Source organism: Astatotilapia calliptera, chromosome 7, assembly GCF_964374335.1.
Source record: "Astatotilapia calliptera chromosome 7, fAstCal68.1, whole genome shotgun sequence".
NCBI classification, from domain to species: Eukaryota; Metazoa; Chordata; class Actinopteri; order Cichliformes; family Cichlidae; genus Astatotilapia; species Astatotilapia calliptera.
Genome location: NC_137428.1, coordinates 22,951,236 through 22,963,713, shown reverse-complemented (window position 1 = coordinate 22,963,713; position 12,478 = coordinate 22,951,236). Strand labels below are relative to the sequence as shown.

The following is a 12,478-nucleotide window of genomic DNA, read 5'->3' as shown; positions in this document are numbered from 1 at the left end:
GTTTATCCATAATGTTTGTAACTTTGCAATTATCTAACTTTTATTTTGATGTCTTTTTTTGGTTTTTGACTGTCTCTTAAGACTTCCAAGTCACTGTGCCAGTGACCGTCACAGAGCACAACAACCATACTTAAAGGATGCTTAGTAATCAGCAAAATGTATTTCTGAGTATAGACCTTGCCAAACAACCTTAGGGTGTATAAAGGTGAGACATTCACTAAAAAGGAGGAACATGAAAAGTTAATAGTGTTGTAACTTCTCTTTGGTAATTCACTGTTTGACAATTTCTTCATTTTTAAGGGATTAATTCCAGCTATTAAGGGAGCTTTGATTAATTCTTGCCTGCAAGAAAGGATTTGAAGAAATTTAAAAAGAAAAAACATTAAAGAAAGTTTTTAAATTTCAAGAAATTTAAAAGCAGGGACCAAAAACACATTTTAACAATATCATATACACTATATTATTTTATATTGATCTCATAAGGTAAAAAAACCCAGTATGTCACTCATTGTGTGTCTCAGGTCTGCCAACGCTAGTTGTTTCAATTTTGTAATGTCATCAGAGTCCTGGTCTTGAGTACATGTGTATTTACTTTCTGTATTTAATATAGCCCAGCTCATGGAGTTGGAGCCTGGAGGATCAGGCCCCACTGTGCAGCCTACTGTTTGAGGGCAAAGGGATAAAGACTGCCTCTTTGCCAGGGTTTATAATCCTCAAACTGTGCCTTTGTCTCATCTGTCAAACTGTGCCTTGTTGAGTGTATTAGTGGAAGTTACCAACTGGTTTAGCCTCTCAAACCTTTAGGAAACCTTGGACCTTTAGTCCCCAGTTTAAGCTCTGGACATGTCAGTCTTTCTTCCAAACTGTCTAAAGATAACTCTTCAGTCCCTGTTTAACTTAGAGCTGATAAGGTGATCACAGGTAACTATCACAACTAACTGCTGAGTGGTTTCTGTTATATTCCAGGAATGCTTTTAGAACAAAACGACTGGTTGTGCATCAGAAGTTAGTGAGGTTGATGTCTGCAGCTACTCTTGGAAAAACCCGAGGCGTATACTAAGTGTCTATACTCGTCATTGTGGGTACAGAGAAGGTCGTCAGATGTTGCTGTTATGGGGGAGTTAAACCATAGCTTTTCATTCCTTTGAATGCTCTGAAGCCTCTTAATTTATAACGTGAGGTCCAAACAAAACTCTGAGAAAAATATTTTCAGTTTGTATTTACCTGTTCTGTATACTTTGGTAATTAGTTGACATTTCCTGAATGCATGAAAAAACAGTGTTAGATTGGTCATCTTTTACAATAACTCACTCTAGCTAATAGATGCATTAGTCTGATTCTTTCTGTTTAACAGCTTCTCTACGTTCCAATAACATCTTCAAGGACGCTGCTGACACGACTGTGTCGAGTGTTAAATCCCAAATAAATGAAACTTAATAGCATTTAGAACTGCTTCTTTTGAAAGCTGTTTATATTAAGAATATAGGGATATTAAAGCAGAAGTGTCCTTTTTTATACACTTATCTGTGGATTACTGAAATGCTGAATTCTCTGAGGAATTATGTGAAATTACAGTACCTGAATTATAGCACACTTCTGAGAGAAGACTTCACACAAACACCTTACAAAGGCTCTTATGTTAATATTATTCAAATTGCTTCTTTGACTATAATTTGACCATTTTAAAATGAAATTAATGGTGTAAAACTGCAGACTCAAAACACTTACCTTGTGTTCACCACCTTTACTGGGTACACGGAGATTTTAGCAGGACGACGATGCCCAAAGAAACTATTAATACATTCGGATAAATTCTACCTAGATCTAAAATTTTAGCCATTTTTGAAAGATGGAAAGGTTTCTCTCCGTTTCTTAAAAGTATGCACTGTAAAGTCATGACCCTGTGCCAAGCACAACTATTATGACCCATAGGGCAGAGCAGTTGAAAAGCATTTTATGGTTACCCTGCTGAAAGCAGTGCCTATATAGTATGCACATGAGATAGTGACGACAGACACAGAGAATGTGAGATATAGGCTGAGCATGTTTACCGTGGATACTGTATTTGTGCATAAATAGACCCTATCATCTCTCAGTGTTGAGCATTTCCTCACAGACAGCATGTGACTTATCAGAGTGAGCCAGGTTTTCAGAGAGCTGACAGTTTAAGGAGAACTGCCATGGGATAAGTCTCAATCCTCACTCAACCATTACACTCTCATGCCCTTCTCTCTCTCTCTGTCACACACACGTATCTACATAGACATGCACACACACACACACACTGAAGCAAGCACAGACGCAGCAACCCAATGGCAAACCCTGACTACTGATTTTCAGAGCTGCCTCAATGTGTCTCTCGAGATGCAGAAAAACTGTTCAGATGTGAAACAGCAGGTCTCGAGGGAAGACTAAGTGTCTACAAGTTTAGTTGGAAATAATATAAAAACAGATTCTTTTTTCAATAGATAAGAAAACAATAAAAGGGAAAGAAAAAGCATAAACTTATAGAACGAGACACGATTCTAGGTAAGATTAAAGAAAAGTGAAGAACAACATAATGAACAGTCACTGACAATTGAAAGAAAAAAGACATGACGCATGAACATTAGTCTGTATAGTCATGTAAGTGTAATGCATGTACTTGTACACTAGTTACCGGAAGGTCATTTGGAATATCTGTCCCAAGTTGACTTGCTGGGTTTTGTTGTTGTATCCATGCAGCATCTCACCAAACAGGGTGTCATTGAAGTAGACATCCTGCTTAGGGCATTTTGGTCCATCACAGTTGTCTGACTGCAGGAGACAGGAGCGCCCATCGCCTGCCAGCTTGTACTCTTGTACGCATCTGAGGAGGAAGGAAACACTGTCAATACAATGTATGATATGCAATCTAGGAGACCTTGTTTACACTTGAGGTGAAAGCATAGTGCTGGCAAGATTTGAAACAGAAGATTGAGCTGTAGCAGGCTGATTGTGATTTGAAAGACTGACATTATATACAAGGCTGTTCCCATGTTCCTACTTTAATTTTCAATCTATAAAGACCAATACAGAGAAACTCAGCATGCCAAAATTGTACCGATTTTCTTTAGAATTCCCTCAGACTAATAACAGCCTGACACAGACAATCACAACCAATGTTTTGAAAAGACATTTTTCCAGGTTTTCAGTTTATATACCATTAAATCTACTTTGTTACTGTCAAAGCCAAAAAGGCCTTTTAAATATGCAAAGTGCTACAGTAGCAATTATCAATGGCGAGTTTGTGGACACAAGCACTCTGGTGAAAACCATTTTAAAACAGATTCCAGTGCCACTGGATTCAGCAGACTCTGCAGTTAGTCACAATTATAGCTTCCACTATTGTGTGCAATCCTGTCTTACAGACCAGGCTGAGCAGTTAGTGCTGCTGGATAGGGCTGAGCGCAGGACTCATGCAATTGTTCATGTCTCTTCACCTCGGTGGGAAGGAGATGTCAACTGCTGTTGGCAATACTCAGATCTGGTGGAACAGGGGCTTTCTGTAGTTGAAGGCAAATCTGTTTCCATTTTTGTAAATGAACAATTTGTATAATTACAGAACAAAGTTATACCATTCAGATGATTTTATTAATTTAATCGGTTTTTTTTCCCACAGGCCACTTTTAAAAAGCATTGTGCATTTATTACAGAACATGTGGGTATACAGGCTAGTGATTTAGTAAAATACACTTATGAAATTAAACAGGATATCATGGTAAATGGACAGAGCCTCAACGTTCATGTTTGCCCACACTGTAAGGGTACCAAATGATCTGGGGAAAATGAGGACATCATTCCAGATCAGACACAGATCAAGAATGAGGGCATGCTTCATGTTTCTTTAGGCTTCTGCTGTTAGGTTTCCATCAAAAAGTCAACAGATGCATTTAGACATGTTTTTTTAAGTATCCTTTTATCAGTTATCAGGTCCCAGGAATTAAGCAACTTTCATTGGCATGATCAGAACAGTTTCCATAAATGATCAGCCAGTCTTGAGATATAAATACCCTCAAAGAAGACAGCTATTTAAAGGAAAATGGGAAGGACAACCCTAAAGCTAACAAAAACACTGACAGAAGTACTTCCTGTATTTTTGGTTACTATTTGTAGCCCTTTTTCAGACCTTTCATGTTTGGAGCAACAATATAATATTTAATATTGCTCCAGGAATATCACTGCTTTTAGAAATTGGGTAAAAAGACCAATATAGAAGTTCAGGTCTTTGTGGCAGAAATACTCACTAACCTGAAGGGTTTTATTCAGTGTAGATCATTCTTTTCTTTAACCTAACCTTAAAATGGTTCCATGTCCCAAAGCTGAGCACGTAACAGAAAAATTATGATAACAATAAATTCTAAACGAGAAAAAAATATTTAATCAGCCAGCTAAGAACGACCTTGTTTCTTTTTTCATGCAAACTCTAGTATCACAGGTGGAAGTCCTGTGTTTGACCCATTTGTTCACTATTCACATCTTTTCCAGCTGCCACGGACCACAGTGCAGTAGTTTTTTTTCAGTGTTTTTCATCAAGTTGCAAAGTAACAGTGTGATTGCACTGGGGAATCTAAGCAGTCTGCACTCAAATGGAAACCCAAGTATTTACAATATACTGGGTACAATCAAAAAGTTCTATGAATAAGTGCAAACAAAAACTATACCTAATTGAAATTTGGCATGATTTCCCCTTCAAGAATATCTTCATTCTACAAAATGACCATCACACAGAGGCTCACTGCCAGCCAAAGTTGAAGTTTTTTAGCTAAGAGTCCATTTTCATTGAATGTCATGTCCAGGGTGATACCAGGATAATAGTCATCCTCTTTGTTTTCAACATTCACAAGGATGTGCACTACCAAAAGATCCCCCTGCCTCAGACTGTCAATGCAAAGCTCCATTTGTACCATACAGAGAACTTTGGCATGTGCCATGTTGTGCTGGAACTTAGTGCACTGACAAGGCTGGAGGTTTTTTTTTAATCTACACATATAAAATCCTCACAGACCCATCAGATTTGCCTCCCTGTGACTTCCACTGCTTCCACAAAATGAAAATCAGGTTAAAGGTTCACTGTTTTGACGCAGTACCTCCGTAACATTCAGGCACATGTGCCAAGAGAACAGAACGGGGTTTCCACTGAGCAGTCTAAAAATAGTAGCTGGGCTAGAAGCTGTGAACACGATCTCAGAGGTGAGATTCACTAATATTACTTGTATGAGGTTTGAATTGTTTGGACAAATTCATGCAAGTTTTCTTTCCACATCTTTGTATTGTGTATGTTTTTGTAGATTATGCTCGTAATGGCTATACTAGAACTGTATGATATGTATTTGTCAATCTATCTATATGGCTTTCTAGCTATAGTTTATTCACTGGTTATTTCGTATTTAGTATTTTTTGAAAATTTACATTTGTGTAATCGAACCATCACTCATAAAACCTACTTCCAAAGAAAGCTTTATTGGCACCCTGCAGATGTCTTCTCTTTCTCTATTTACTACTAGCTATTCTCACCCGCAAAACATGAGTACGTTGCTGGAACTTGGGTCATCTTCAAGGGGCACAAGCTGCTGGAGACACAGCTGTTCACAACCTCCATTGAAGCCATCCGTACAGTCAATGCCCCTGGAGTAGTCATAGCAACCTGAGCCATCCTTCATTGGCCTCAGCCCCTCAGGACACTGTAAGAAAAAGAAAGAAGGAAAGGTGGTGGGAGGGATACAAGCAGGGGGTGAGGATAAAGGCACAGAATAAGAATAGAGAAGAAGAGAGTAAAACACATAGGTCAGAATGTGCATTTTAATCAGGATTGAAAAGTACTGAGAGGACAGAGATAGTAAGACTGAGAAGATAAGACAGTAGTAGTAGGGAGTAAGACTTTCAGAAAGAACAAATTCAAGAAAAGAAGAATTTAAGCCAATTATATTTTTCTGATACAACACAATAAAAAGGTGGAGGCGCTTAAAGGATTAGAAAATTAAACAACGGCAGCTTGGAATCGTTACCACAGCTCATTTTACTACCTGAGCAGAAAGTCCCCCCTCAGTTCACACAAAGGCCTGTGTTATTTTTTTTTTTTTTTTAAATGCCAGACAGAAAGAAAAAACTCAGAGGCGAAAGATTTAGACACAAGCACCAGCAATTAAAATGATTATCATTTGTGAAATCATTCCACGCTGATAGAAGTGTGATAAAAGAAAATAATAAACTTAAGCATTGCAAATGAGCCAAGGGATTTCAAGAAACAGAAATAGCCACTCTTGTTTGCTGGGAATTAAATCAACTGATACTTTTTAGATGGATAATAATTAGCAAAGTCATTAGTGACTCACTAAAAAGTGGCGCCCTACCTTGCAGTAAATTATTGATACCACAGCTTTTATCACTAGGTTGTTGTTGTGACATTTCATTTCAATATGAAGTATTAGTTCAACTTTGAGTTCCCATCAACCAAACAAAAAACAAATCACATTTATCTGAGTATGTCAACTCAAGCCAGAAATCTGAGGAACAACAATGGGTCCAGCACCCTAGTCATTTGCCTGGCTAATTTAAAGTGCAGAATTTAATTTATGAAGTGGATTTTTAAATGAATTATATTTCCTCCAGCATAAGAAATACTAATTATTCAGAACTGCAAAAGCAGCAGATGTATTATATAAGAAAGTTGGGCTCCATTAAAAATGTAATGTTACTAACAATAAATAACTTCTTGACTTAATAGCTTACGCTCATAAATTATATTGCATTATTCATCTCATATGTAAACAAGATGCTTATTACACAAACAAAACAAAAAGGTCAGACTTTTCTGCTGGCTCAGCTTAACTGTCAAGTCAATCAACATGCTGCTAAAACAATATTGATAAGTGTTATTATATCAAAAAGCATAAAAAAATGTGTGTGTGTGTGTGTGTTCATTGTTCTAACAATTAACAGAATATTAGCAGAATATTAAAATATTATACATTCTATAAATCATATATCATATATTTTCACTGAAGCTGAAGCTTTGCCGGCTCCACGATGTGAATCTCTCATACCATCACATCCTAAAGAATCTCTCATGGACTGATGTCTGATGACAGCTGAGCACAGTGAACTCCTTCTTATGTTCAAGAAACCAGTTTGAGATGATTTGAGCTTTGTGACATGGCATGTATCCTGTTAGAACCAGCCATCAGAAGATTCGTATGATGGTGGAAGTCATAAAGGGATGTACATGCTCATCAACAAGATTCGGGTAGGCCGCAGTATTGCTATCATGCATAGTTAATACTAAGGAAGCTAAAGCAAGAAAACATCCAAGAAACTACCCTCCACATCATTACACCACCGGCAGAGTGATATACTGGAGTGAACCTTTGATACAAGGTAGGATGGATGCATGCTTTCATCTTATTTAAACCAAATTATGACACTACTATCCAAATACAGCAGCAGAAATCATCTTTCCAATCTTCTATTGTCCAGTTTTGGTCAGCTCATGCAAAGACGCGGTTTCCTGTTTTTACCTGACATGAGTGGCACCTGGCATGATTCTTTTCCTGCTGTAGCTTCTCTGATTCAAGGGCATTATTATATATCCTGTATTTAAGCACTAAAAAGTCTGATTGGAATTTTTAAAAATATATATATATTTCAAGAGACACCTGGTTAAGGGGCCAGCAGAAATTGCAGCAAATATAATACAAGTGAAGAAAGAAACACATTTCTTCTGGACATCTTGATGGCAACGAGTGGTTATTTCAGGTATTGATGCCTTCCCATCAGTTTGAAATAGTCTAACTATTTGCTCTGAGTTCTGACATCAACAAGGCACTCCTAGAGAACTTACTGCATACTTGCAGCTCACTGGATATTTTCTCTTTTTTGGACTATTCTCTGCAAACCCTAGTCATGGCTGTGCAGGAAAATCCCAGGAGATCAACAGTTCCTGAATTACTGAGATCAGACAGTTTGGCATCAGCAACGTTGTATCACCTTTCTTCTCCATTCTGATGGTGAGTTAATAATAATAATGGTTTATATAACGATTTATATAGCGCTTTTCAAGGCACCCAAAGCGCTTTATAATACCACTATTCATTCACTCTCACATTCACACACTGGTGCAGGCAAGATACAGTTGTAGCCACAGCTGTCCTGGGGCAGACTGACAGAAGCGAGGCTGCCATATCACGCCATCGGCCCCTCTGGCCAACACCAGTAGGCGGTAGGGTAAAGTGTCTTGCCCAAGGACACAACGACAGAGGGATCAAACCAGCGACCTTCCGGTTACAGATGCGCTTCCCAAACCCCTGAGCCACGGTAGCCCTAGAGTTTGAACTTTAGCTGGTCATCTTGAATGCACTGAGTTGTTGCTATGTGATTGACTGATTAGATATTTGGATTATTTGTTGCATTTTTTAACATTTGTTTTCTAGTTGGCAATTTTTTATAACTGCACCAGGAAGGCCACATCCAACTACTGCAGTATACAGCAATAACCTTTGAATTAGCTTAACTAAACAGAAAACAAATCATTCCTCTGTGTAGTGAGAACCAGGATCCAGTAGCCCTGACTTTCACAAGTTAACGTATGTCATTACTGAGATGTTATATAATGTTTCCTACAAAGTGTGACATTACATGCTGGAAAACAACAACAGAATTACCACCCCATATGAGTTTCCAGTAGGATGCATATAGTCTCAGAGATACTATAAATAGTTTCCATCTCATCTTTGAATATTTGACAGGTTTCAGCTGTGGTCAATTTACACTTTCAGATGTGAGCCACATGCTGAAAATGTGTTGGTTTTGCCAGCCTTTCAGTTTCAAGTGTTGCTGTAATGTCTTCCTTGCTTGTATTGATATCTGCCTCTCTTTGCTAAGAAACGAGGACTGTGAGAGACTGAGTTACATCAGTTTTCTAGTCCACAGTTCAATTCTTTCACTAACTGCTACTCTGACTCATCTAGACTCCTCAAGTTTTGTGTGCCAGCATAGGATATTTTTGTAGGCGTGCAATGACAAACAGCTAAAATGTCTGCTGGTTGTGGTGTATTTATTCTTAAAGAACAAAAAAACCCAAAAACAAAACAATGCTATATACTAAACACTACATATTTCTCAAAGTTCAGAAAGTTAAATGACTTTATTATTTCTCTGAGAACTTTTTCTTAGGTTAGGAAGCACAAAGGAAGAGGTGGTGTTAAAGGGTCTAGTGCACGTAAGGAAGGTTCACTGACATCATTAGTCACATGCCTGCAGACACAGTTGTATAGACGCTAAAGGGAAAACTATGTGTAGCTATTTATTAATGACTGACATAGGCAAGGACTCACATCCAAAGGCACCCTTTTTCCCTCAGTTCTGGTCATCAGATGAGAAGGAAAACAACAGAGAAGTGGTATATATTGTTGTTTTGGACTAGAACAGTTGGCATTTCTACCTCCTAGAGATAGAGGCGTACGAGGTGTGTGAACTTTTATCTCCAACAGCTTTCAACTATCATAGTCGTTATGTTTCCCTGGTTTTCTGCTTAAAGATTTCCAAAGAGATTATTAATCTCATTAAATCCAGCAGAACTGTACAATTTAAGTAACACCATTTATTAGTAACTACAACAACACATAACATATTAGCATTTCTGGAAACAAATGCTTTATAGTAGAACCATTTAAAGGCCATCTTTTCTTTCTCTTTTGCTCAGACTGTTTCAAATCCTCATTTAGTCCAAAACAATGATCATCAGGATCAATCTTATTTTGAAAGGTTTCCTGAGATCAGAAATAAGACTTTTTCTTTGGCATAAGCCTTCTGGAGAAACAATTACATAAATCATATGGTTGTTTTAAATAAAGCTTATGCAATACAGGACATTAGCAGAGAAATCAAGTTAGAAATGAGATAAAGACTAATAATGTTAGAGATCTTTGGAAATGCATGAAGTCTATTAGAAAAGTATTAGAAAAAATGGGAATGTTCATTAACTGTCTAATACATCTAAAACACTTAGGCCATTTATATGTATAAATATATATTTAAAAAATCCCCATTCGGCCTGGGTGCAGTCTTTTTCCTCTAAGCTCAGGTCCTCTTTCAGTGTCCTGAGAGCTTGCAGATCTTGCTTAATATCTTTGTTGTTCCTAGCAAGAGACTTGCCCTTTGTAAATAGGATAACCAGGTGTCACACGTGGAGGAGTACAAAGAAGCTTTATCCTTTGTCCCCATTCCCAGATACTGAGTCAATGTTCTGCAGTTGGTCTGGCTCTAGTTTTCAGTCATCACTGCAGGAGAGACACATTTACACAGTATTGCTCATATCCAGAGGCTGTGAAGAAAGCGAGCAAATATATCATCGTGGGTCAAAAAAGCTTTGCAGATTTTTCGTGGAACATGGTGAACAAACAAGCAAAAGGAAATGCAGCAACAAATATTAAATCGATTGAAGCTGGTGGAAGTCAAGCGAGTTTTTGCACTTTTTGTACCTTTTTTTGACATGAAGTGACACAGTAAGGAAGTAAGCAGGTGAGTCTCACACAAAGTATGGAAAAGTGTGTCTCGCAGATGTGCCCTTTGCTTTGGTCTGACATGCTGTTGCTGCTCTAGTGCAACATCCAGTAGTTTGCTTATTGCTCCGTTACTCAGTTTAAGACTTTTCTAGTAGATAAAGTGTGCCAAAAGCTCTGAAATATCTACCAGTAAATTCTTAAAATGAGTTGTTATATACACTGATCAGTCATTACATTATTATTAGGTGTTAGTTGAAGTGAATAACATGATTATCTCAACTTATTATCTCCACAAGGATCTTTCTACCTACCTACCTATCTATAAATCACAGTTTCTTTAATATCACATGGATGACCATTGCATTTGTATATGTTACTTGGGAATGCCCGTTACTAGCATGCACTACGGGAAGAAAGCAAGCTGCTGGAGGCAGTGTGATGGTTTGGTCAATGTTCTGCTGTGAAACCTTGGGTCCTGCCATCCACGTAGATGTTACTTTGACACATACCACCCACCTAAGCATTACTGCAGACCACATACACCCTTTCATGGAAACAGTATTCCCTGATGGCGGTAGCCTCTTTCAGCAGCGTAATGTGATCTGCCACAAAGCAAAACGTTTCAGGAATGGTTTAAGAAACAGAACAATGTGTTTAGGTGTTGTGTCTGTGGGATGTGCTGGATAAACAAATAGATGCCCTACTGCACAACATACAAGAATTACAGGATCTGTTGCTAACATTTTGGTGCCTCAACAGGTCAGGGCTGATTTAGCAGCAATGCAATATTAGTCTGGTGGTCATAATGTTATGCCTGATTGGTGTATATATGAAGTGAAAAATGTAGATGTGAGGACAATCTAGGCAGTGAACAAGCACAGGAGCTGACACTTTCACACATGTCGGGCTTTAATTTATACACTTTTCTGTATCAAATTCATGCCTCAAGGATGCGTTTTCCATTCTCAATAATCTACACTAACAAGTGCTCAAGTAAGTACAGAAAATAGTCTGTCTTGCATTGAACTTAGTCAAAGGAGAGGTGAAAGTTCTTCTGATTGTTGGTTTGCATGCCAAGGCTTTATTTTTGCTCAAAAGTTCTCTGAGGCCCAAGAGCACAATTTAGAATCCTACGCGATCATCACCCACCTGTGCTTCAGAACTGTCTTAGAAGGGATCAAGGCTGTTTGTCTCCACTTATGAGAAGATTAAACTCATAATTCGATGTCTCATAATTTAAACATTGTGTTATGTTATAATATCTGTCTGTATGAAGATGAAATTAATGCAGTATGGGTACACTTCCTTTTAATTTTATCCTTTTTTTAAATTTGTATTTTTGTTTATATTGCAGGAGTCATTTTTGGATTTTATAAAACATATTATTCAATTACATTTGTTGATCTCCTGAGAAAACCAAAGCCAGAAACAAAAAAGAAAAAATATGAATTATGCATTGCTCATGTGTGTTCTACACAAAATCCCATATGTTCAGCATTCGGTGGAAGAGCACTTTAGTCTCTGACAAGATTGGAGTTATTCATCACATTAGAGCAGAGCTGTGGGAATAGCTATCTGTAATTCAGAATTGCTATGCAGCTCTCTGTGGTTGAATGAAAGTTCTTAAGGTTAGCCATTAGTGCAGCCCATGAGCTACTTGCTCTTTCTGCCTGGACAACTCTCCAAAGACACAAGGGTTCGGGAGTGGAACAATTTGTATTTGAGACAAATGAATTCCACTCAGTTCTTCTGAAGCGATTCTGTGATGGCAGCACACCAAGAACAAGCCAGTAGTGAGAACTTTTATACTTGTAGACACAACTTTCTTGCATCTTATTTTGTTTGTATAGTAAATCATCTTGACAGCTGATCACTAATGTATAATTAAAACAAATGGTAATTTTATATAATTTGTATGTTATTTAATATATTAAATATTTAAAGGAACGTGTTTATAT

At 37.7% G+C, this 12,478-nt stretch overlaps 1 protein-coding gene and 1 long non-coding RNA gene across 3 annotated transcripts in view; one reads left to right on the top strand and one right to left on the bottom strand.

Moving 5' to 3' along the window:
- Positions 1 to 12,478, bottom strand: part of astn2 (astrotactin 2) — a 299,114-nt gene that overhangs the window by 100,011 nt on the left and 186,625 nt on the right. For both annotated transcript variants that reach the window (XM_080304251.1, XM_026173680.2), the window contains 2 exons: positions 5,536 to 5,702; positions 2,660 to 2,848 (listed from right to left, as the gene is read on the bottom strand). In XM_080304251.1, coding sequence (XP_080160377.1) covers positions 2,660 to 2,848; positions 5,536 to 5,702 — 356 coding nt within the window. The remainder of the gene's footprint in view (positions 1 to 2,659; positions 2,849 to 5,535; positions 5,703 to 12,478) is intronic.
- Positions 10,244 to 12,478, top strand: part of LOC145430010 (uncharacterized) — a 38,212-nt gene continuing 35,977 nt past the window's right edge. Inside the window, exon 1 of the long non-coding RNA XR_013910385.1 lies at positions 10,244 to 10,536. This is a non-coding gene — a long non-coding RNA (uncharacterized LOC145430010). The remainder of the gene's footprint in view (positions 10,537 to 12,478) is intronic.